Source organism: Sus scrofa, chromosome 15, assembly GCF_000003025.6.
Source record: "Sus scrofa isolate TJ Tabasco breed Duroc chromosome 15, Sscrofa11.1, whole genome shotgun sequence".
Taxonomy (NCBI): Eukaryota; Metazoa; Chordata; class Mammalia; order Artiodactyla; family Suidae; genus Sus; species Sus scrofa.
In genome coordinates this window covers 16,324,972-16,352,203 of record NC_010457.5, presented here as the reverse complement: position 1 = coordinate 16,352,203, position 27,232 = coordinate 16,324,972, and the positions used below count along the sequence as shown (strand labels likewise).

General features: G+C 38.2%; 1 protein-coding gene across 43 annotated transcripts in view; it reads left to right on the top strand.

The window, feature by feature from the left end:
• Positions 1-27,232, top strand: part of R3HDM1 (R3H domain containing 1) — a 183,398-nt gene that overhangs the window by 62,155 nt on the left and 94,011 nt on the right. For 36 of the 43 annotated variants that reach the window (XM_021075238.1, XM_021075208.1, XM_021075236.1 and 33 more), the window contains 2 exons: positions 10,149-10,357; positions 11,853-12,063. In XM_021075238.1, coding sequence (XP_020930897.1) covers positions 11,893-12,063 — 171 coding nt within the window. In that variant the 5' untranslated portion in view covers positions 10,149-10,357; positions 11,853-11,892. The remainder of the gene's footprint in view (positions 1-10,148; positions 10,358-11,852; positions 12,064-27,232) is intronic. The other 7 variants (XM_021075222.1, XM_021075242.1, XM_021075229.1 and 4 more) reach the window with 1 other exon arrangement.

The window sequence follows — 27,232 nt, the reverse complement described above, 5'->3', positions numbered from 1 at the left end:
TTCCTTTCTCTGCTGACTTCTTCTCATTTGCCTACACACACTTTCTATCCCTACAGCTCCCCCTAACTTTGCATCTCCTGCTAATAACCTTGTTATCAAATCCGGTAGACTCTCCTGTTCTTGCACCTTCCACCTTCATCTCCTAAGGGTTTGGTATTCCTTAGGAATTCTATGCTAAGCCCACTTCTTTTCTTACTCAGTGGTTCTTTGACAACTTCATCTAGGTTGATAAATCAAAGCTTCCATCTGTACCATGAAATAGCATCAGCCCTGCCTTTTCTCCTTAGCTCCTCATTGTCCAACTCCCTGTGAAATTTCTCCACTAGAGACTTGTGGCTGCCTGATGGGAGGGGGAGGGAGTGGGAGGGATCGGGAGCTTGGGCTTATCAGACACAACTTAGAATAGATTTACAAGGAGATGCTGCTGAATAGCATTGAGAACTTTGTCTAGATACTCATGTTGCAACAGAAGAAAGGGTGGGGGAAAAAATGTAATTGTAATGTATACATGTAAGGATAACCTGACCCCCTTGCTGTACAGTGGGAAAATTTAAAAAATTATAAAAAAAAAAAAAATTTCTCCACTGAGAGTCCTAAAGGCACCTTCAACTTAGTGTGTACAAAACGGAAATTATTGTTTTGCACCAAATCTCTATTTTCTCTTCATATATTTCCTCTTCTAGTGGGTAGCAAGCACCATGTACACCGTCATTGTGTCCTGTCATAACTGTTCCTACTGCCACAACCCCAGCCTTTTCCCTGACCACCCCTGTATCTAATTGGCTTCCCTCAGTTAATTACTTTCTGATGTATTAACCTGTTCATTTCTAGAGACAGGGTATGTAAGTAGTGGCTAACAGCAAGGGCTCTGGAGCCAGACTAACTGAATTGAAATCCTCCACTGCCACTGAGTCATGACACCTTGGACACGTCGCTTAATTTTTCTCCATCTCAGTTTCCTCATTTGTAAAATGGGCATGGTAAGAGCACCTTACTTCTGAAGGGTCGTTATGAGAACTAAATAAACTAATACAGTTAAAAGCATTGGCAGTAGTACTTTGTGAATAATAAGTAGCTGTTTCAAGAGTTTACTCTTAATATTTTTGGTTTTAAAGGACATATCACAATAATGGTGTTGTTTTGTCTGTGCAGTAGAATCCAAACACCTTGAGTACTGGGTATCCTGTCTGCCTGGTTCGTTGCTGTATCCTTAGCACTTAGAGCACCTAACCAAATGATTTGAATGAATGAATGAAATCTCCTTTTTCATTTTAGCCTTCACCTTTTAATTCTTTGTCTGAACTCTGGTCAGTTTTCATCACAGTTCTCCTAACAGTTTACCTGCTAGAACAGAGTCCATCTATATTGTAGCTAAAATAATTCTCTCTGGCTTCTCTTAAAATATGCTCCTCTATTATTCAGGCTTTCTGTTCCCTCATGAAGTCAAGACTAAACTTCTCATCGTAATTTCAAATACATCCACCCTTTGATGTTATTCTCCTGTTGTTTGTTTCTAGAGTATTTTTAATGAAAAATGTCAAGACCAAAAAAGCATTTTAACAAACATTCAGTACTTACTACTCAGAATTAGCAAGTGTTAACCTTTTGTTGAATTTGCTATAGATTTTTTTTAAGAAGTAAAATAATAAAGACTTAATTAAAGTCCCTTTTCTATCTTACCAGAAACCCTTTCCTTCTCCAGAGAGAATTACTAACATGAAATAGATATGTCCCCTTCCCAACCATGATTGTGGTTTTAAAATTTTTTACCTAACTTGCATTGTGTTGTAGAAATCATTCTGCTTTTTCACTTTGGTGGGCTTGTATTGATACCTCTAGTTCATTCATTTCAATTGTTTTATCATATTGTGCAGTATGAGTATACCATAGTTGTTAAGCTTTTCATTTTAATAAATTTCCCTATCAATAGATGTTTAATCTTTCCTATTCTTTTCCTTTTTTTTTTTTTTTTTTTTCTTTTCTTTTTTGTCTTTTTAGGGCTGCATCTGCAGCATATGGAAGTTCCTAGGCTAGGGATCAAATAGGAGCTGCATCTGCTGGCCACAAACACAGCCACACAGGATCAGAGCCACGTCTGCAACCTATGCCACAGTTCTAGGCAACACCAGATCCTTAACCCACTGGGTAGGGCCAGGAATCAAACCCACGTCCTCATGGATACTGGTCAGATTTGTTACCACTGAGCCACAATGGGAACTCCCCATTCTTTTCTTCTAAATAAAACGATTCAGTGAATATTTTTGTATCTGCTCGTGTACATGTTTGAGTCTTTTCAGTGTGTAGGTCCAGAAGTGGATATGTTATGCCATAGGAGAGGTGGAATTGAAGCTTCACCCATCACAGAATCGTTTACTAATATGAACTTGAAGCATTTGAGAATTCCTATTCCCCATGCCCTCTAGCTATCATCAGATTTTTTTGTCTTCAGCCTCAGTTCATTACACTCTATTTCCATTAAATGGGCTTCTTTTTCTTTCTCCATTTTTCTACTTAGAATGCAGCAACAAATTCATGTAACACCCCTTACCTTTCCATGTAACTTTTTCTGTAAAATAATTTGTGCCATAGTCTGGTAGGACTCCACTAATAAATTATTCCCTCCCATTCTTTAACATACCAAAAGCCTTTTCTACTCCCTTTAAATATCTTCTTAAAATTATTTTATGTATTTGTTGATCACTATCACTATGGACATCCTCATTTGGGTTTAACAGACTAAGGTCAAGTTTGCTCACTTTTTTATTTTTGATTTTTAGGGCCACACCCACAGCATATGGAGGTTCCCAGGCTAGGGGTCTAATTGGAGCTGCAGCTGCTGGTCTACTCCACAGCCGCAGCAATACCAGATCCTTTACCCACTGAGCAAGGCTAGGGATGGAAACCTCAACCTCATGGTTCCTAGTCAGATTCGTTTCCACTGGGCCACAATGGGAGTTCCTCAGGTTTGCTCACTTTTAAATAGTATAGCTAATACTAATTGCAGCGGTACTGCTTTCTGAAGTTACTCAGTAAATTCTTGTTGGATGACAGTAAGTGTTTTTAAATCACAGACATTTAGCATTTTGAAATGTTGGTTCAAGTGATTGACTTTCAGAATGTGAATTGCCACTATTTCTAAATAAGGCATAAACAGGATTCTTTTTTGGAGTTCCCATCACGGCGCAGTGGTTAACGAATCTGACTAGGAACCATGAGGTTGTGGGTTTGATCCCTGCCCTTGCTCAGTGGGTTAACGATCCGGCGTTGCCATGAGCTGTGGTGTAGATCGCAGACGCGGCTCGAATCCTGTGTTGCTGTGGCTCTGGTGTAGGCCTGTGGCTACAGCTCCAATTTGACCCCTAGCCTGAGAACCTCCATATGCCGCGGGAGTGGCCCAAGAAATGGCAAAAAGACAAAAACAAAAACAAAACAGAATTCTTTTTTTTGCCAGTTGATGCCCCCTTTGAAGTGGCTTTTTGTTTTGTTTTTGATTTTTTTATTATGGTTGATTTACAGTGTTCTGTCGTTTTCTGCTGTACAGCAAAGTGACCCAGTTGTGTGTGTGTGTGTGTGTGTGTGTATGTATATATATATACACACATGTATTATTTTTCTTGTATTAACTTCCATCATGTTCCATTACAAGTGATTAGATTTAGTTCCCTGTGCTATACAGCAGGAACTCATTGCTTATCCACTCTAAATGCAGTAGATTGTATCTACTAACCCCAAACTCCCAGTCCATCCCATTGCGCCCACCTCTACTGCCCAGGGAAACTGATCTAAGAAAACACTTGTACAGCTGATGTCAGAGAATGCTTTGCCTTTGTTCTCTTCTAGTTTGATGGTGTCTTCCCTTATGTTTAAGTCTTTAAGCCATTTTGAGTTTATTTATATGCATGGTACGAGGGTATATTCCAGTTTCACAGATTTACATACAGCTGTCCAGTTTTCCCAGGACCACTTGCTGAAGTCAAGACTGTCTTTTCCCCATTTTATATTCTTACCTCCTTTGTCAAAGATTAATTGACCATAGGTGTCTGGGTTTATTTCTGGGTTCTCTATTCTGTTCCATTGATCTGTATGTCTCTCTTTTTTTTTTTTTTTTTTTTTTTTTATCTTTTTGTCTTTTGTTGTTGTTGTTGTTGTTGTTGCTATTTCTTGGGCCGCTCCCTCGGCATATGGAGGTTCCCAGGCTAGGGGTTGAATCGGAGCTGTAGCCACCGGCCTACGCCAGAGCCACAGCAACGCGGGATCCGAGCCGCGTCTGCAACCTACACCACAGCTCACGGCAACGCCGGATTGTTAACCCACTGAGCAAGGGCAGGGACCGAACCCGCAACCTCATGGTTCCTAGTCGGATTCGTTAACCACTGCGCCACGACGGGAACTCCTGTATGTCTCTTTTTGTACCAGTACCATGCTGTCTTGATTACTGTAGCTTTGCAGTATTGTCTGAAGTATGGGAGAGTTAGGCCTCCTGCTTGGTTTTTGTTCCTCAGCATTGGTTTGGCAATTCTGGGTCTTTTATGGTCCCCTGTAAATTTTTGAATTGTTTGTTGTAGTCCTGTGAAAAATGTCGTGGGTAATTTGATAGGGATTGCTTTGAATCTGTAGATTGCTTTGGGTAGTATGGCCATTTTAATGAATATTAATTCTTCCAAACCAGGAGCATGGAATATCCTTCCATTTCTTTGAATCCACTTTAATTTCCTTGATTAATGTTTTATAGTTCTCAGCATATGTCTTTCACCCCCTTGGTCAGGTTATCCCTAGGTATTTAATTTTTTAATTAGTTTAATTGATTAATATTTATTTATTTATTTATTTATTTATCTTTTTAAGGCCTCACCTGCAGCATATGGAGCTTCCCAGGCTAGGGGTCTATTCGGAGCTATTGCTGCCAGCCAACCAGAGCCACAGCAACACCAGATCCAAGCCAAGTCTGTGACCTACACCACAGCTCACAGCAACGCTGGATCCTTAACCCACTGAGCAAGGCCAGGGATTGGATCGAACCCGCAACCTCATGGTTCCTAGTCCAATTCATTTTTGCTGTGCCACGACAGGAACTCCATTAATTTTTAATGTTATTTACTTATTTTGCCTTTCTTGCTAGAGGCCTTTGACCAATTGGTTCTCTCAGTTTCTAACCTTAGGAGAAGCTGTGTGTTGGTCTTTTTTTTTTTTTTTTTTTGGTCTTTTTAGGGCCACACCCACAGCATATGGAAGTTCCCATGCTAGGTGTCCGGTTGGAGCAGTAGCCACTGGCCTGTGCCAGAGCCACAGCACCACAGCATCCAAGCCACGTCTGCTACCTATACCACTGCTCATAGCAATGCTGGATCCTTAACTCAGTGAGCGAGGCCAGGGGTCAAACCCGTGTCCTCATGGATGTAGTTGGTTCGTTAACCACTGAGCCACAACAGGAACTCCCAAGAAACTGTGTATTGGTCTTTTCCATTTGGTTTATTTTATAAATGTGCCTGCCTGATTACATTTTTTCTTTAAGGGAAGTAATACAGCATTGTGCCCATCTAGTGAAATGACATTGAATAACCAGGTAGTCATAAGGGAAGAACAATGCAGTGTGCTTTGCCAAATTCTTTTTAGATAACTTCAATAATATGACTCTAAAATTTCCCCCCCTCAATATTATGTGAAGAGAACCTTACTTTTACCTCTAGGGCCAGATTTCTTTCCCACAAAGAAATTAACTTAAATTTTTTTCAGTGTTTTGTATATCAATAATTTGTGTGAAACTAGAAATTTTTTTATTGAAATATAGTTGATTTACAGTGTTTTGCTAATTTCTGCTGTAGAACAAACTGATTCAGTTATACATACATATATATACACACACACACACATATGTTCATTCTTTTTCAATACTTTTCCATTATGCTTTATCACAGGATTTTTTTTTCTTTTTATGGCTTCACCTGTGGCACATGGAAGTGGCGTTTGACAAGGGTCAAATGAGAGTTGCAGCTGTGGCCTATACTGCAGCTTGCAGCAATGCTGGGTCCTTACCCGACTCAGCAAGGCCAGGGATCCAACATGCATCCTCACAGAAACAGTAGGTCCTCAACCTGCTGTACTATAATGGAAACTCCTTATCACAAGATTTTGAAAATAGTTCCCTGTGCTATACAGTGGGACCTTGTTGTTTATCCATTTTGTGTATAATAGTTTGCATAGTCTTAATGCTGCCTCTTTATTACTGTCAATTCTATCTGAAATTTCCACTAGAGAAACTACTCATTCATAGACTGCATATATAATATGCCTTTCCAAATGTTGATCCTAATTCTGCCCTGCTTTGTTACTGAGGAAAGTACTTTACTATTCATATTTGTCATTTGTAAACTCCCAGGCTTTACGTTGTTCATTGGCCACAAACTGAATCCTTATTGCCAGCCAGGTTTATATGGTTTAATATTTATGATCACAAGAGATAGGGAGATTAAGAGAAAGTGGATGGTTACCTGGCAGTTCTGATAATTCAATGCCGAGTAGTTATGTTGTGAGCCACATGGGAAGTCCAAGTTCTGATAATTCAATAGCAGTTAGCCCTACTGACCATGAATAAGAAGTTAATAGTGGAGTTCCCATTGTGGCGCAGTGGTTAACGAATCCGACTAGGAACCATGAGGTTGCGGGTTCGGTCCCTGCCCTTGCTCAGTGGGTTAACAATCCGGCGTTGCCGTGAGCTGTGGTGTAGGTTGCAGACGCGGCTCGGATCCCGCGTTGCTGTGGCTCTGGCGTAGGCCGGTGGCTACAGCTCCGATTCGACCCCTAGCCTGGGAACCTCCATATGCCGTGGGAGCGGCCCAAGAAATAGCAACAACAGCAACAACAACAAAATGACAAAAAAAAAAAAAAAGAAGTTAATAGTGCTACCTTCCTGTGTACAAAGAATAATACACTGCTTCTGTCTTTGTGAAAAAGATGTTTACTTTCTTTCTTGAACACTGTTAAGGAGTTAACACACATCCTAAGTATTTTTGAAATAAAGGTGTTCTATGAGCCCAAATTACCCCTCTTCTTTGTACATGTGAATGATGATACAGCATTTTGGGTAAGAGCTCAGAGTGGAGCACGTCTGCCCCGGTTCACATTCTGTTTCACATCTCATGCTTACCAGATCTGTGGCCTTGGGCAAACCAGTTTCTCTGGCCTTAGTTTCTTCATCTCAAGGATATTAATATAACCTACTTCCTAGAATTGTTGTGACCTTTAAATATTTAATTATGAAAGATAGTAAAATAATACCTGCAATAAATAAGCTATTCATTAGTAGTATTTAGTGGTCATTATTTGTCTTGTTTTTGCACGTGAGAGTTCCCAGGCTGGGGGTTGAATTGGAGCTACAGCTACCAGCCCACACCACAGCCACAGCAACGCTGGATCCAAGCCCCATCTGTGACCTACACCACAGCTCACAGCAATGCCATATCCTTAACCCACTGAGCAAGGCCAGGGATAGAACCCAGGTCCTCATGGATACTAGTTGGGTTCATAACACGCTGAGCCACAACGGAAACTCCTCCCTTTGATTTTTAAGAGCTTCTTTACTTTAGAGATTTTAGCCCTTTTGTGTTAGAAATATTTTTTATTACATCATTTGCCTTTTAATCTCTTTGTTATATTTTGTCTTGTAGATATATTAAAGTTTCATTGAAGATTTGTTAATATTTTTCTTTGATAGCTTCCAGATTTTTGTTATGCTTGGGAGGAACTCTTATTACACTCTATAAAATAGTTCCTATATTTCCTTTACCTTAATCGTTTTACTTCTTTAGGTTATAATCTTTAATTTTCCCTTTAATTCCCTTTTGCTTATGGTGCTGAGTGGGTGCCAGCCTATCATGCATAGGATTCTGAAGATTTTATTTTATATACATACATATATAACATTACATGTATATTATATATATACATACATGTGGAATTTCTCTTTTGTTACATGCAGAAATTGTATGTAATCAAATCTCTGATATGTCCCTAATAAATAACATGTTACCAGTGGAAAAATGTTCTTTTCAGAGTTGAGTATAAATTTTGGGCACATCTATCTATCTCTTTTGAGTTGAAACAGATGATGAGAAGCTCAGTTTTTAAATATCAGTAATATCAGGTACTTAATAAGTGCCAATATTTTATTTTTTTCTCTTGTCTCTCTGTTTAGAAACTTATCAAATTCATTTAAGATCCTTAATTTCACCTACTGTATAACTATTTATTACATTAGGGTGATGCATTTAATTGACTCCTTCATGTTGTGGCAGAGATATAAAGTGCCATTTCAGTCTGTGGCTTCCTGTACTTGACACCTACCTGTCCACACAGCCTTGGAAGTATAGCCTTTGTGCCAGGATTAAAAGGATTTTTGTTTTAGTGAGTACCTGAAAGCTAGAATGTCTTTTACTTGACGATTTGGAGGAAAACATTTATATTTAAAACAGATGCATTAATATTTCTGAGAATGCAAAGTTTATGCATATTTTTTATATTAAATGAGAATGCTCTAATATTAGAGAGCCCCTTAGGTTATGGACTCACATGAACACCCACATCCCCAAGCATAACACACATCCACAGAAACCCTAGTGGATCTCCTCTGGTGAGCTTTTTAGAGTATACGCATAGGAAAACTTGAGCTATGCAAAGCCACTGTGCACCCAAATAGGCCTCCTATCAATGTCCTATCCTGTAGGGCGCAGCCAGGGCACAACAGACTGAGCTTCAGCCAACTGCTGGCCTAGGGTTATTATGCCATGAAAGAAAGCTAACGTTTTTGGAGTGCCCACCACAGGTTGGAAAAGTGTGGCTCAGAGAGATTAAGTAATTTACCAAGGTTGTAACTGACAGAGCTGGGATTTAAACTAAGGTCTAATGCTAGTGCCCTTGATCTTTCTATTATACCATTGCCTCCTTCCCAGGCAGTAACTGGCCATTTGGTTCAGCAGCATTCATTAATTGTCTAGTGATGTATCTTATTTTAGCAGGTATGGGTCATACATTAATTAGTTGTGTGACTTTAGACAAGTAATTTTACTCTGGGCGCTAATAACGTGCATGGTAAATTGTATGATTGGACTAGGTGTTCTCCGAGGTTCCTTGGGGTTCCTAGGACCTTGAGGTCCTGAGAGGATCTTCTGATCCTCATGTTCACTTCACGTTGTGTTTCTTCCTCATTACCACTTGTAGGTGTTACCTTAGCCATTGCCTTACTCATTTCTTAAGTGGGTTACAGCCTGCTTTTTGAGAGATTCAAGTTTAAAGGATTCATAAGTAAATCACAGTCACAGCAAAAATGCATGAAAGAATTTGGCTGCTTAGTGAGTGCTGCCATCTTGTGTCTGTCATTTTATGAGAAAAATTTTTTATATCTCTTGGTATTTGTTATGCTCAATTGTTTCACCTTAAAACTGTGCTGTTCTGTTTATTGACAACAAAACTGTCAGGAAGATGGAAGAGCTATATGGGATTTTTTAGAGTTGCTTTTTGCTGTGCTATGTAGTCACTGCACCAAAAAAAAATTTAAACTGACTTTAAAAACAGATGACACTGAGAGAATTTTGACATTAATCTTTCAGATGTCTTTAAAAATAGTCATTCTAACCTTTGTAGACATTTGCTTTCACGAAGCAATGTGTGTTTCTTTGAAAATGCTAAATGGCTTATTATAGCTCTTGTTCTTTTGTACTTTTAAAAACCTAGGGTGTGGTTATTTTTCAAAATTACAGTCTTAAGTTCATCGAGTTGTAGCTCTGGAAGAAAACTCTAAAAATGTTAGTTCTTGGAGTCTACTGTTCCTGGTTCTGATCTTGGGAAATCCTTTTAAAATGAAGATAATATCTTCCTTACCACACTGACCACATATTCAGTTCTTTTTGTATATTAGTTCCCTTGCTTTCTTCTTTCTTCTGCTTTTACTGCTAAACTCTCTAGGTGGCCTCATGACTTACTCGGGCTCACAAAACCAATGCATGTGAGAATTAGTTGTAACTAAGTGTTCTGGCTCTTGTGTGGGAGAAGAAAATAAAATCTCCAATAATAATATTTTTAATTTCCACTTATAGTGTAGTGTTTCATTTCCCTTGGCTATTTTGTTAAAATGTTTTCTTTTGTTTTAATTTTAGGCCACTGAAAGGTATGATATATTTGATCCAAAACAGTCCATTTCAGTCCAGGAATCTACAGTGGTGACAAGGACATGGGACTCCTCCTGCCAGATTCCATATGGTTCAAGACAATTGACATCCTGGCTGACAACTGTGAAAAAGAACCTTGGATTATTTTATTTTATTTTTGTGGGACACCACAATCTCAAATCCATAGGACACATCAGGTAACCTCTTTTGTCACTTAAGGAAAATATATGCTTTATTCTTTCAAAATATAAAATATAAAAAGGAAGGAGCAAAAGTACTTTAAATAATCCCTTCCCCTTAGTAACCTTACTGTTTTGCAAATGAACCACTTAAGTTTGGTGTGGATATAATTAAGAATTTTTTTTTTAAAGCTTTCTGGATATATTTATGGATTCCTAAAATTTATTTAGATATCCATCAATTCATCTCAGTTTTTGGATTTTTTTTTTTTTTTTTTTTTTTTGGTCTTTTTGCCTTTTCTAGGGCCGCTCCCGCAGCATATGAAGGTTCCCAGGCTAGGGGTCTAATCAGAGCTGTAGCCACTGGCCTATGCCAGAGCCACAGCAACGCCAGAGCTGAGCCTCGTCTGCGACCTACACCACGGCTCACGGCAATGTTGGATCATTAACCCATTGAGCAAGGCCAGGAATCAAACCTGCAACCTCATGGTTCCTAGTCTGATTTGTTAACCACTACGTCATGATGGAAACTCCTGGATGCATTTTTAAATAATTTGTTTTTGTTCTCACCACACACAAAACAATTTATGAGATGATAGATTGTGTCAATTATTTCGCAGTGTACACATGTATCTAATCACCACATTGTACACCTTAGGCTAACCCATTGTTATAAATCAATTATATATTATAAAATGACACCTTTATTGGATACTTGATACCCAACATAAAGTCCCCATTGTTGGGTTCAGCTCACTAAACATAAGCAATATTTTGGCATCTGTTCTGGAGTCCATGTACTAGAGCATCTGGTAATATGTGTTGTTTGGCCTTGAGTCACAAAAGTCAGGAGAGTTTTCAATGCTTGGTTCATAATGCTGAACAATTGCTAGTGCAGATTTATAACTATGTTTTTTTATTACTCAATGAATTTATTACATTTATAGTTGTACAATGATCATCACAATCCAGTTTTATAAGATTTCCATTCCACACCCCCAGCGCATCCCCCCACCCCCATAACTGTTTTGTGTAGAATGTTACTGTCTATTTTTTAAGTCATTTCCTTTTGGAATTGCAGATTAAGAAATAAGAAATTTTAGGAATCTGGGTGAAAGCTGTGACAGGAAAATATTTTTTTCGCAGGGTAATACTCATAATATTCGATCAGAGAAAAAGATTTCCAATGTCGCTTAAATATACATTTTAAAATAATTCTCAAATATTACCTTTCATCTAATAGGACTCTTTCCTTAAGATTTCTTAAGAACTTTCGCAAGAGGTGTGTGTATCAGAATCACCTTGAACCCATATTATAGCCCTTATCTCATTGTTTTTTTAATTTCAAATGTCAATCGCTAAATCATACGCTCCTTGGAAGAAGAATTTTGCTTCTGTCCATGAATATTTGACATTATCCCTGGAAATAGAAGGTACTTAGTTAATGTTGTGCACTAACTGAATGTAAGAAATGTTTGAAGCTGAATTAAATTTTTTTTCCTCACTTGCCAAGGCTTCAAGTTCCCTGTAGAATTCTAAAATAACCTTTGCTAATGAGGATGTCTGATACTGTTACTGTAAAAAATGAAACTGAAACAATGAAGGATTTGGAGGCAGAAGTGAAAGATACAACCAGAGTTGAAAATCTTATAAAATCAGAAAACTATGGGAAGATTTTGGCAGAGAAGAATGAACGTTGTATTGACAACAATACTGATTTGCAGGTAAACAAGATTTTTTCTCTGGTTACAAATATTAAATATTCAACATATAATTATACTTTTCATATGAATCTCAGAATTCTAAAAGGGTAAGTTGACCCTTTGGGACATGCCTCCCAGCTGTTTTTTGTGGTCATCTGGATTAGCTTGTTGAGTCTAGCTCTTTGCTTTACTTCTATCATGTAATATAACTTTTTTTAATGTAGCCAGTATGTTTTTTATTGGCTTTATTCTTTTTCCACTTTGTACCTACTCGTCAGTGTTGTGAAAGTTCAGAATAATCTAAGATTTGAGGAGAGAAGAATACAGAAATCGAAACTGCAGAAGTTCTCTTGGCAAAACAGCCCTGAGAAAGCAATCAGTCAGGTGTGACTGAAAAAAGGGATTGGTGGGGGAAGAGTCACTTGAGCCTTTTGTTGTTATATGTGTATGATGGTTTAGTACTAACCTCTGAGAAGGCTTTTAGTTCTAGGCACAGATGGAAATTGATGAGTTGGTTAACAGATTTAAGAAAGGTAAAAATTGTTTCAAGTAGTACTTGGAATATTCACTTCTAAGTGTTCTTGTAATTGATTGCTATACAACAGATACTTGCAAAAACAAAGGGCTAACAACTCTAAAACAGCATTTTTTGTTTTAATATTTCATAATCTGTGATTCTGAAAGAGGAACAGGGGCTTGGCTGAGTGAATGTTCCCTCACACAAGGCGTCAAAAGAGATCCCTAGCTGGTATTTAAATGGCAGGTGGGCTGACCTGGAAGATCCGCAACTGTTGTGCTCACATACTGGCTCCTTGGTGAGAATGGCTAGAGTGTAGGCTCAGCTGGAACTGGGAGTACCTCCATGTGTGGTCCCTTTAGCACAGTAGGCCCAGGTAGTCAGACTTACCATGCACAACTCAGGGATTCCAGAAAGGACGTTCCAAGAGCCAAGCAGAGCTGCAAGGTTTCTTTTGATCTAGCCTCAGTATTGCCAGAATATCATTTTCCACTGTTGTTTTTTGGTTAACACATGTCAATTAAGCCAGCCCAGATTCAAAGGAGGGGGCATTAGACCCTGCGTCTCATTAGGAAAGATCTTTAATCTACCATAAAACGTCTTATAATGCTGGCTTTATCATTTCTGTTTTAGTTTAGCCCTATGAAGAAAGAATTCTATTTTTGGAGAAAATATTCTTTCCTTATACATCCTAAATAGTTTTTTTTTTTTTTTTAAGAATAAGTAAAGAAATTTCTTTTAAAGGTTATCTTAGGAGTTCCCGTCGTGGCTTAGTGGTTAGCAAACCCAGCTAGCATCCATGAGGACATGGGTTTGATCCCTGGTCTTACTCAGTGGGTTAAGGATCCGGTGTTGCAGTGAGCTATGGTGTAGGCTGCAGGCGCGGCTCAGATCCTATGTTGCTGTGGCTGTGATGTAGGCTGACAGCTGCAGTTCTCATTGCACCCTTACCCTGGGAACCTCCATATGCCACAGGTGTGGCCCTAAAAAGACAAAAAGACCAAAAAAAAAAAAAAAAGATCTCAGTCAATCAAAAACTTTATTCTTCACTATGTGCCAGAAATGTGGTACAAAGTGATAGTAGTTCATACAGCAATAGAAAAGCATTTAGGCCCAACTGATTAATAAGTATAGTCAGGTGGTAATTATCTAAGAAATTTAGAGGAATAGCATAATTTTTCTAGTCATTTTTAGTAACAGCACTTTTTAAAACAAAGGATTGTCGTGGAGTTCCCTGGTGGCACAGAGGGTTAAGGATTCGATGCTGTCACTGCTGTGGCTTAGACTGCAGCTGTGGCATGGGTTTATTTCCTGGTCCAGGAAATTGTGTATGCCACCAGCATGACCATAAAAAATAAAATAAAATAAAAATTGCCATGCCTGCAATCAGTACACTCAATGATAGTAGCAAACCAGTGCCCTCATTGGGTCAGAGAAAATGCTTAAATTCTATTGCGTTGTGATTAAAATAGTAAAAGATTTCCTTCTAGTCTCTTTTCTACACCTGATATTCACTCTTCCAAGTTGTGTTTATCAACAACTGATTAATTTTTATTATGGCATACCTGGAAGTTATCGCAGGATCATTTCCAGACCACTGCATTAAAGCGAATATCATGATAAAGCAAGTTATGCAAATTTTTTGGTTTCTCAGCACATGTAAAGTTATGTTTACACTGTACTATAGTCTATTAAGTGTAAAGTAGCTTTATGCCCAAAAATACAGTGTGCATACATTGATTTTAAAAATAACTTCATTGCTGAAAATGCTAAACATATCTAAGCCTTCAGTGAGCCATAATCTTTTTGCTGGTAGATGGTCTTATCTCAGTGTTGATGGCTGCTGACTGATTCAGATAATGGTTGCCAAAGTTTGGGGTGGCTGGAACAATTTCTTTAAATAAGACAACAGTGAGGTTTGATACATTGATGGACTCTTCCTTTCACAAAGTTTCTCTATAGCACATAATACTGTTTGATAGCATTTTACCCATAGTAGAACCTCTTTGAAAATTGGAGTCAGTCTTCTTAAAATCTGCCACTGCTTTATCAACTAAGCTTATGTCATATCCTAAATCCTTTATTGTCATTTCAACAATCTTCACATCATTTTCACTAGGAGTAGATTCCACCTCAAGAAACTGCTTGCTTTGCTTCATCCATAAGAAGCATTCCCCATCCAGTAAAGTTTCATTTTAGAATCACAGCAATTCAGTCACATCTTTAAGCTACACATCATAGTTAAGTTCTTTTGCTATTTCCACCATATCTGTAGTTACTTCCTACAATGAAGTCTGAATGCCTCAACGTCATTCATAAGGGTTGAAATCAAACTTCTTCTAAATTCCTGTTGATTAATTATGTTTTGAACTCTTCCCATGAATTACAGTGTTCTGCTATTGCTGGTTTTTTTTTTTTTTTTTTTTTTTTTTTTTGTCTTTTTGCTATTTCTTGGGCCACTCCCGCGGCATATGGAGGTTCCCAGGCTAGGGGTCGAATTGGAGCTGTAGTCGCCGCCTACGCCAAAGCCACAGCAACGCGGGATCCGAGCCGCATCTGCAACCTACACCGTAGCTCATGGCAACGCCAGATCATTAACCCACTGAGCAAGGGCAGGAACCGAACCCGCAACCTCATGGTTCCTAGTCGGATTCGTTAACCACTGCGCCACGACGGGAACTCCTATTGCTGTTTTTTAAATTGTTTATTTACAATGTTGTGTTAATTCCTGTTGTACAGAAAAGTGATTTAGTTGTACATATATATATATATATATATATATACACACTCTCTAAAATACTCTTTTCCATTATGGTTTATCATTGGACATTGACTATTAGTTCTCTGTACTATATAGTAGTACCTTGTTGTTTTTCCCCTCCGTATATAATAGCTTACATTTGCTAACCCCAACCTCCCACTCTATTCTTCTCCCAGCCCTCTTACCCTTTCGTTGAACAAGTCTGTTCTCTTTGTCCATGAGTCAGTTTCTGTTTTGTACATGGGTTCATATGTGTTATATTTTAGATTCCACATATAAGTGATACCATATAGTACTTGTCTTTCTGACTACTCTTAGTATGAGAATATCTATTGTGCTCATGTTGGTGCAGATGACATTATTTTGTTCCTTTTATGGCTGAGTAGTATTCCATTGTACATATGCACCACATCTTAACCCATTCTATGGACATCTAGGTTGTTTCTATGTCTTAGCTGTTGTGAATTAGTGCTGATACTGTGAATAGTGCATGTATCCTTCTGAATTATAGTTTTGTCTGGATATATTCCCAGGATTGGGATTGCTGGATCGTATGGTAACTGTATCCTTAGTTTTCTTAAGAACTTCCATACTATTTTCCATAGTGGCTGTACCAACTTAGTATCCTAACAGCAGTGTAGGAGGGCTCCCTTTCTCCACACCCTCTCCAGTATTTGTTACAAGGAGACTTTTGAATGATGGCCCTTCTGACCAATGTGAGGTGTTTAAACTTTGTGTTTCTCTAATAATTAGCAGTGTTGGGCATCTTTTCATGTGTCTATTGGCCATTCGTATTTCGTTCTTTCTTTCTTTCTTTTTGTTTTTTTGTTTTGTTTTGTTTTTTTAGGGCCATACCCACAGCATATGGAAGTTCCTAGGCTAAGGGTCAAATCGGAGCTGCTGACCTACGCCACAGCCACAACAACGTGAGATCTGAGCCAGGTCTGTGACCTACACCACAGCTCATGGCAACACCGGATCCTTAACCCACTGAAAGAGGCTAGGGATCGAACTTGCAACCTCATGGTTCCTAGTCGGATTTTTCTTTCTGCTGCGCCATGATGGGAACTCTGATTTGTATTTCTTTGAGAAATGTCTATTTAGATCTTCTGCCCATTTTTCAGTTGGGTTTTTTGTTCTTTTGTTATTGAGGTGTATGAGCTATTTTTGTATATTTTGGAAATTAAGCTCTGGTTGGTTACATCATTTGCAGATATTTTCTCCCATTCTGTAGGTTGTCTTTTAGTGTTTTTTCTTTCTATGGTTTCTTTGCCATATTATAAAAGCTTGTAAGTTTGATTACGTCCCAATGATTACGTCCCAATGTTCTTTTTTTGGATTTATTTACTTTAAAATTTTTAATGATTTTTATTTTTTCCATTATGGTTGGTTAACAGTGTTCTCTCAATTTCTACTGTATAGCAAAGTGACCCAGTCACAATACATTATATACATTCTTTTTCTCACATTATCCTCCATTATGTTCCATCATAATTGACTATATATGGTTCCCTGTGCTATACAGCAGGATCTCATTGCTTATCCATTCCAAAGGCAATAGTTTGCATCTATTAACTCCAGACTCCCAGTCCATCCCACTCCCTCCCCCTCCCTCTTGGTAACCACAAGTCTGTTCTCAAAGTCCATGAGTTTCTTTTCTGTGGAAAGTTTCATTTGTGCCATATATTAGATTCCAGATATAAAGGATATCATGGCATTTGTCTTTCTCTTTCTGACTTACTTCACTTAGTATGAGAGTCTCTAGTTCCATCCATGTTGCTGCAAATGGCATGATTTTGTTATTTTTTATGGCTGAGTAGTATTTTATTGTGTATATATACCACATCTTCTTAATCCATTCATCTCTCGATGGACATTTGGGTTGTTTCCATATCTTGGCTATTGTGAATAGTGCTGCAGTGAACATACAGGTTCATGTATCTTTTTCCAGGAAAGTTTTGTCTGGATATATGCCCAAGAGCGGGATTGCTGGCTCATATGGTAGTTCTATATATAGTTTTCTGAGGTACCTCCATACTGTTTTCCATAGTGGTTGTACCAATTTACATTTCCACTAGCAGTGTAGGAGGTACCCTTTTCTCCACACCCTCTCCAGCTTTTGTTATTTGTGGACTTGTTAATTATGGCCATTCTGACAGGTGTGGGTGGTACCTCATAGTAGTTTTGATTTGCAGTTCTCTAATGATTAGTGACGTTGAGCATCTGTTCATGTGCCTGTTGGCTGTCTGTGTATCTTTGGAGAAATGTCTATTCAGCTCTTTTGCCCATTTTTCCATTGGGTTGTAGGCTTTTTTGCTGTTGAGCTGTTTAAGTTGTTAGTGTATTTTAGAGATTAAGCCCTTGTCAGTTGCATCGTTTGAATCTATTTTATCCTGTTCCATAGGTTGTCTTTGTTTGTTTGTTTTTTATGGTTTCCTTCACTGTGCAAAAGCTTGTCAGTTTGATTAGGTCCCATTGGTTTGTTTTTGCTTTTATTTCTGTTGTCTTGGGAGTCTGGCCTAAGAAAGCATTTGGAAGCTCGATGTCAGAAAATGTTTTGCCTATGTTCTCTCGCAGGAGTTTGATGGTGTCTTGTCTTATGTTTAAGTCTTTAAGCCATTTAAGTTTATTTTTGTGCATGGTGTGAGGGTGTGATTCAGTTTCATTGATTTACATGCGACCATCCAGTTTTCCCAGCACCGCTTGCTGAAAAGACTTTTTTCCCCATTTTATATTCTTGCCTCCTTTGTTGAAGATTAATTGACTGTAGGTGTCTGGGTTTATTTCTGGGTTCTCTATTCTTTTCTATTGGTCAGTCTGTCTCTTTTGGTATCAGTACCACACTGTCTGGATTACCATAGCTTTGTAATATTGCCTGAAGTCTGGGAGCTTTATGCCTCCTGCTTGATTGTATCCTGCTACTTTGCTGAACTCTTGTCTTTGACCTACACCACAGCTCATGGCAACGCCAGATCCTTAACCCACTGAGCAAGGCCAAGGTTCAAACCCACAGCCTCATCTTTCCTAGGCAGATTCGTTAGCCACTGAGCCACAACGGGAACTCCATGTTTTGCTGAACTCTTTGATTAGTTTGAGTAATTTTTGTGTGGAGTCCTAAGGGTTTTCTGTGTATGGTATCGTGTCATCTGCATACAGTGACACTTTTACCTCTTCTCTTCCAATTTGGATGCCTTTTATTTCTTTTACTACTCTGATTGCTGTGGCTAGGATTTGCACTACTATATTAAATGAAAGTGGTGAGAGTGGGCATCCTTGTCCGGTTCCAGATTTTAGTGGGAACGCTTTCAGCTTTTCTCCATTGAGAATTATATTGGTTGTGGGTTTGTCATAAATGGCTTTTGATATCTTAAGGTGTGTTCCCTCTATACCCATTTTGGTATAGTTTTTATCATGAATGAATGTTGGACTCTGTCAAATGCTTTTTCACATCTATTGAGATGATCATGTGGTTTTTTACTTTTCTTTTGTTAATGTGGTGTATGATGTTGATTGACCTGCGTATGTTGAACCATCCTTATGAATCTGGGATGAATCCCACGTGGTCATAGTGTATGATCTTTTTTATAGGTTGTTGGGTTCAGTTGGCTAAAATATGGTTGAGAATTTTTGTGCTATGTTCATTAAAGATACTGGCCAATAATTTTCTTTCTTCGTAAGTATCTTTGTCTGGTTTTAGTATTAGGGTAATGGTGACTTCATAGAATGTCTTTAGGAGTGTTCCTTCTTTTTCAACCTCTTGGAAAAGCTTAAAAAGAATGGGTATAAGTTGGTAGAGTTATCCTGTGAAGCCAAATGGTCCTGGACTTTTGTTTGTAGGGAGTGTTTTCATTACATACTCATTTCTAGTGATCGGTCTATTCATTGATCTCTTACGTACTCATTTCTAGTGATTGGTCTATTCATTGATCTCTTTCTTAATTCAGTTTTGGCAGGCTGGAAGTCTCTATAAAGTTGTCCATTTTCTTCTAGGTTGTCAAATTTGTTGGCAAATAATTGTTCGTAGTATTCTGTCATGGTTTTTTGTATTTCAGCAGTATCTGTTGAGATTTCTCCTTTTTCATTTCTTATTTTGTTTATTTGGGTTTTTTCTCTCCTCTTCTTGGTATTCACCAGTGTGAATACCAAGATAATGGCATCCAGAATGGCAGATCTTTCTAGAGGCTTTCAATTTACTTTGCTCAGATCCGTGAGAGGAATCACTATCTAAAATACCTATAGCCTTAAAAAATGTATTTCTTAAGTAATAATACTTAAAATTTGACATTCTTCTTTAATTCATAGGCTGCAGATTGGATGTTGTGTTAGCAGGCATGAAAACAGCATAAATCTTGTGTATCTCCGTCAGAGCTCTTGGGTGACCAAGTGCACTGTCAGTGAGCAGTAGTATTTTAGTATTTTGAAAGTAATCTTTTCTGAGCAGTAGGTCTCAACAGTAGGTTTAAAATATTCATTTAACCATGTTGTAAAGAGATGTGCTGTCTCCCAGGCTTTGTTCCATTTATAGGGCACAGGCAAAGGAGGTTTAGTATAATTCTTTTTTTTTTTCTTTTATTCTTTTTGTGATTGCACCTGCTGCATATGGAAGTTTCTAGGAAGCTAGGGGTCGAATCAGAACTGCAGCTGCCAGCCTACACCACAGCCACAACCATGCTAGATCCGAGTTGTGACTGAAACCTACACCACAGCTCATGGCAACACCAGATCCTTCACCCACTGAATGAGGCCAGGGATGGAACCTGCATCCTCATGGATACTAGTAAGATTACCACTGAGCCACAATGAGATCTCCTAGTATAATTCTTAAGAGTCCAGATTTTTAGAATGGTAAATTAGCAATGTCTTCAACTTAAAGTCGCCACCCAGGAGTTACCATTGTGGCTTCGAAGATTAAGAACCTGACGTAGTGTCCGTAAGAATTCGTGTTCAATCTGTGGCCTCACTCAGTGGGTTAAGTATCTGGTGTTGCCATAAGCTGTGGTGTAGGTCTTAGACATGGCTCAGATCCTGTGTGGCTGTGGCTATGGCATAGGGCAACAGCTGCAGCTCTGCTTCTTCCCCAGCCCAAGAACTTCTGTAGGTTACAAGAGGATTAGATTGTCCTTTGAAGCTCTTAAACAAGGCACTAACTTCTCCTCTCTAGCTATGAAAATCCTAGATGTCACCTTCCAATAAAATGCTGTTTTGTCTACATTGAAAATCTGCTGTTTAGTGTAGCTACCTTCATTAACTATCTTAGCTAGATTTTTTAGATAACATGTTGCATCTCCTACATGAGCATTTGATGCTTCATCTTGCACTTCTATGTTATGGAAATGGCTTCTTTGCTTAAACCTTGTGAACCTTTCTATAACATTTGTGTGTTCTCTGAAGTAGCACTTATAATTTCCTTCAAGGACTTCTCCTTTGTAGTCACAATAGCTAATTGTCGCAAAAGACTTAGCTTTCAGCCTGTCATGGCTTTCTATATACCTTTCTCTCAAAGCTTAATCATTTCTAGCTTTCGTTTTGAACTGAGAGGTATACAACTCTTCATTTCATCTGAATACTTAGATGCCATTGTAGGTTATTAGTTGGCCTGATTTCAGTACTGTTGTGTCTCAGGGAATAGGGAGGTCCAAGAAGAAGAGAAATAGGGGAATGACTGGCTGGTTGGCAGAGCAATCAGAACACACACAATATTTTTGGTTAATATGTCTTATATGTGTGTGGTGCAAGGCACCTCAGAACAATTACAATGTTAAAATCAAAGATGACCATAAGAAATAAAATAATAACAAAGGTTGAAATATTGTGAGAATTATCAAAATGTTAGACACAAAATAAGCAAACAGTGTTGGAGAAATGTTGCTAATAGACTTGCTTGAAGCAAGATTGCCAGAAACCTTCAATTTGTAAAAAACACAGTATCTGCACTGTTCAGTGAAATGAGATATGCTTGTGTTGCATTTTTTATCATATCTATTGTGTCACCCTTGGCAGTAAGCATAAAAACGTTTTGACCGCTATTACTGGATCATGGCTCAGTTGTTGATACTACAGGAGAACTTCATGCATTCCCCAAATACTTACTGAAAACCCATTCCATGCCAAGGAAATCTAGTAGTAAAGAAAAATGGGCCTGGTTTCTGGCATCATGTTCTGTATAGCATGGTGACTATAAAGATTGGGAGGAATAGAAAAGCATATGAGAATTTGTTTTATGTTAATACACTGAATGCTATCTATATTCACTGCTTATTATTCAAATGTTTTTTAAGAATTTACTGTATGCGAGTGTATTTACACTCTGCTTGGAGATTTTGAGCCCAAGATGCCTCCAGTGCAAGATGTCTGGCAAGGGGCTTATGGTTGAAATAGCATATACAGAAGAGATTTAAGTAATGGAAATTTGGAATGGAAGTAGATAAAAATAGAAAACAATTTTTTATGTTTTCACCTAATATAAAATAAAGTCAGCTATTTTAACCATGAACAGGGAATAGAGTATCTTGGTAAAAAATAATCTGGTTGATAAAGAGTTAGCACTTAAATGTGGAGTTAGTTATTACGAAATGCCTTTTTTCTAAAATACCACTAGACATTTCATCTTCCTTTAGTATCTATGATACTGCCTGAGGTTTAATTTTAGATAGCAACTATTATTTTTACTCAGATTTAAATGTATGTACCAATTAGTGTAGGTTCCCTATTAGGAATTTTGAATTAACCAGTATATACTCTACTTTCCTCTCTATCATTGTGAAAGTCAGCTACCATGAATATAATTTATTTCTTTTGTCTTGCTTCAGCATAGTAATATTTAAAGTAACTTAGTTAAACCTGTTTTTCTCTACCCTAGAAGTTAATACCTCTGACAGTATATTAATGTTAGTTTCAAACCGAAAGTCTGTTAGTGATGTTTCATATTCTGCACCAATATGTTGACCTTATTCCTACCCTGTCCTATAACATCAAGCAATGTAAATTACGCATTGGGGTCTTCTATGCCCTCTAAATTATAATTTAATTAGCATCTTTCTGGAGTAAAAGTCTGGTAAATGGGGCTGCTAAATTTTTACTATGACACTGAAGTTCTGTTTGAAGTGAAAAGAAAACCAATAGAGAAAATCAATGAAACCAAAAGTTGGTTCTTCAAAATGATCAATAAAATTGATAAGCCTTGGTGGGGGGTGTGGAGGAGTGGGATGGACTGGGAGTTTGGGGTTGATAGATGCCAACTATTACGTTTAGAATAGTAAACAGTGAGGTCCTACTGTAGAGCACTGGGAACTACATCCAGTCTCTTGGGACAGAACATGATGGAATTTAATGACAAAAGGGAGTGTGTGTGTGTGTGTGTGTGTGTGTGTGTACATATATCTGACTAGATCGTGTTTCCGTACAGCTCACATTGGCACAACATTGTAAATCAACTATTTTTTTTTCTTTTTTTGCTTTTTTAGGGCCATACCAACGGCATATGGAGGTTCCCAGGGTAGGGGCCAAATTGGAGCTGTGGCTACTGGCCTACACCACAGCCACAGCAGCACAGGATCTGAGCCATGTCTGCAACCTGCACCACAGCTCATGGCAACTCCAGATCCTTAACCCACTGAGCAAGGCCAGGGATCAAACCCACAACCTCATGGTTCCTAGTTGGATTCATTTCTGCTATGTCACAATGGGAACTCCTACTTTAATTTTTAAAAAGTTGGAAGTTCCCATCATGGCTCAGTGGTTAATGAATCCAACTAGGAACCATGAGGGTTTGATCCCTGGCCTTGCTCAGTGGGTTAAGGATCCGGTGTTGCCGTGAGCTGTGGTACAGGTCGCAGGCGAAGCTCGGATCCCATGTTGCCGTGGCGGTGGTATAGGCCAGCAGCTACAGCTCCAATTAGACCCCTAGCCTGGGAACCTCCATATGCCGCAGCAGCGGCCCAAGAAATGGCAAAAACACACACAAAAAAAAAAAAAAAAAAAAAAAAAATTTTGACAAGCCTTTAGCTGAATGGACTCAGAAAAAAAGAAGTTTCAAATTACTAAAATAAAAAATGAAAATAGGGACATTGATATGAATTGTACAAAATAAAAAGAATTAAAGGAGGATGCTGTGAATAGTTGTACACCAAAAAATTGGATAATCTAATGAAATAGATAAATTCCTAGAAGCAGAAAACCTACTGAGATCAAATCACAAAGAAACAGAAAATCTAAATTGATGCATAATAAGGAGATTGAATCAAAAATTTAAAAATCTCTTGAGAAAGAAAAGCCGTGGATCTGATAAATTCTACCCAGTGTTTGAAGAAGAACACCAATGTTTCTCAGTTACCAAAAAATTTAAGAAAAGGGAATACTTCCTAACTCATTTTACTCAGTTACACTAATACCAAAGCCAAACAAAGATGCTATAAGAAAAAAACTACAAATTAATGTCACTTAATGTAATTGATGTAAAAATTTTCAGTGAAATGCTAGAAAACTGAATTCAACAGCATATTAAAAGAATTATGTGCTATGACCAAGTGGGATTTATTCCAGGAATGCATGAGTAGTTCAACATAAGAAAATCAATTAATGCAGTATATCATAGAAATGAGAGGGGGAGAAAATCTGATTATCTCAATTGATACAGAAAAAGCATTTCTTAAAACTCAGTAACATTTTACAATTTTTTTTTTGTTTTTACACTCATAAAACTAGGAATAGAAGGAAACTACATTAAAATAATAAAACCCGTGTATGAAAAACCCACATTCAACTTTATATTCCTATTGTGGCACAGCAGAAACAGATCCGACTAGTATCCAGGAGGATTCGGGTTCAATCCCTAGCCTCGCTCAGTGGGTTATGGATCCAGTGTTGCCGTGAGCTGTGGTGTAGGTTGCAGGCGTGGCTCCAATCCCATGTTTCTGTGTCTGTGGCATAGGCCAGCAGCTACAGCTCCAACTCGACTTCTAGCCTGGGAACTTCCATATGCCGAGGGTGCAGCCCCCAAAAAATCCAAAAAACAGAACTTTATACTCAATAGTGAAACACTGAAATCTTTTCTTCTCAGATTAAGAACAAGGCAAGGATGCCTGCTTTTATTAGTTCTGTGTAGCATGGTACTAGAAATTCTAGCAAGGACAGTTAGACAAGAAAGAAGACAAAACAAAAACAGAAGACATCCAAGCTGGAAAGGAAGAGGTAACATTATCTCTGTTTGATGATGATGTGATCTTATATGTATAAAACCATAAAGATTCCACCAAAAAACATCAACAAAAACCCTATTAGAACTAATAATCCAAGTAAAGGACACAAAGCCAACACAGAAAAGTCAGTTGCATTTATGTACATCAACAATGAATACTCTGAAAAGGAAATTACAAAAGCAGTTCCATTCACAATAACAATTAAAAAATAAAATACTTAAGAATTACCTTATTCAAAGGTGAAAGACTTGAACAGTGAAAACTGCAAACCACTGCTAGAAGAAATTAAAGATGACATGAGTAAATTGAAATACATTTGTATTCACAGATTGGGAGACTTAATACTGTTAAAAAGTCATTACTACCCAAAGTGATCCACAAATTCAGTGCAATCCCTGTCAAAATACAAATGACACTTTTGCATAAATAGAAAAACCTCATCCTTAAATTCACATGGAATCTCAAACCACCCAGAATAGTCAAAACAATCTTGAGAAAGAACAAAACTGGAGGAGACACACTTCATGATTTCAACACTTACCACAAAGCTCCAGTGATCAAACAATATGGTGCTGGCAAAAAGACACAGAGGCCAGTGGAATACAGTAGAGAGGCCCAGAAATAAACCCTTGCATATTTGATCAAATGAATTTTCTTTTTTTTTTTTTTGGCTGCACTTGAATCACATGGAAGTTCCCAGGGCAGGGGTGGAACCTGCACCATAGCAACAACCCAAGCTACAACAATGACAATGTTGGATCCTTAACACACTGTGCCATGGGGGAACTCTTGATCAAATGATTCTTAACAAAGATGCCAAGACCATGAAGGAAAGGACAGTCTTTTCCTAACACCATATATAAAAATTAACACAAAGTGAATCAAAGATCCGAGAGCTATAAAACTCCTGGAAAAAACATAGGGGGAAAGCTTCATGACACTGGTTATAGCAATTTCTTAGGACACCAAAGAGGCCAGCCATGAGAGCATTCTTAGTCCCCACCCCCACCCCTAAGGCATTCCAGTGCCTAGGGATGCCTGCTATAAACTGCACACACAAGGGGAAAGGAGCCATAAGTGCCAGAGCTTCCAGACCCATTTAAAGTCAATGACTTTCAGGTAGGTAAAGGGTGAGGACTGTGAAACTACAAAACAGAAGAAGGTATGGAGTGATAACTTCAAGATTCTGCATCTCAGCAAGCTCCCAGGTGATGCCAATGTCGGCTGTTGACAGATCTGTGGGCAGTACTTTGAACAGTGAGGATGTAAGATGCCCAGGGGAAAAGCAGCATTACTGATATAGGGAAACAACGATTAAGGTGTGAAAACTACTCTAATCCAGTGATTAGTGAAGCTGGACTCCCTGACCCTGAAGAAATACTCAGAGAGATGCCCTTTGATGCATTTCTTCCAAAAAAGATTCAGAATTGGCAAGAAAAGCTCAGGATTGTGACCAACCATTTTAAAATTAGATTCATAGAGCTCAAAGTTGACCTGAGCAAGCCTTCTATTTTCCAGAGACCTACTCTGAATTGCCAATGTTACCTGAAGAGCCAGTGGCACAGGTGGGACTCAACCCTAGCCTTTTTCTGAAGCACATGCTGCCTCAATCATGACCATTCCCAACTTAATTTGGGCCTAACTACCCTAAAAGCAGCATCTGTATTTCAGTGCATTTTACAATAAACCCAAACTCTTTGTTGAGTCTTACAGATGATAAAGCATTTGCTGAAATGAGGACACTCCAAGGGGCAGTCCTATCTGGAAATGTGACTTGCTTTTTAATTTGTGAGACTTGGCTAATGACAGTTGATCTCAGGATGGATAGGTTTGAAAGGATGAAATAAAATGCAACATATATGCATGCAAACCACCTTTTGGCTCAGTAACATACTCAGTGTCTTTATCAAGTTGGTGAGTGGAGAGTAGGAACACATGAATCTTTCTTTATTGTGATTCATACCACAGAAGCTTTCCTTAGCTGAAAGCTTCCAGAAAGGTTTATTCCAGGATGGCCAGTTGAGATTTATTAAGCCGTATATTAGCTGTGAGTTTTCTAGAAATGTCAGTGATTTCAAGACCATCTTACAGTGTGCCCTGAGCTGCCCAACCATCTTTACTCATATGCTATACTATGAAAGGTGGCAGATGGCCCTACCCAGGTTAGGATCATGGTCTTTCAAAGTGAAACTGATCATGTACAAATAAACACATGTACAGCCAGATGTATCAGAAGACACTGGGCACAGTAATGTGCAAGTGACACAGTTAGAGGTTACCAAAGGCTTCTGACCATTGTGAGCCAGTAGGAGAGATTTTTTTTTTTTTTTTTTTAATGAATGAAGCTATTCAAACCTTGTCCTTCAAAAAAATAAATAAAAACAAACAAAAACCTTATCCTTCAGAATAATGACTGACCTGCATGCAGCACTGTATCAGGGTAATGTATTTATTTGGTCATTGCCTTAACTCCATTTTCTTCCCCTCTATATGCAATCAATGTAAAGCCGAATCACAATAATATGTTAATAACTCAGTGTTTATAAGGCATAATTTTCATTACTCTAATCAGAACACCAAATTCAGTAAAAAACAAAACCTCTTGAAAAGAAGGGGGAAGAAAAAACAGGACAAAGGCTTTACCACATTGGATTTGGCAGTGATTTCTTGGATATGACACCAAAGGCACAGGTAACAAAAGAAAAAAGACAGATT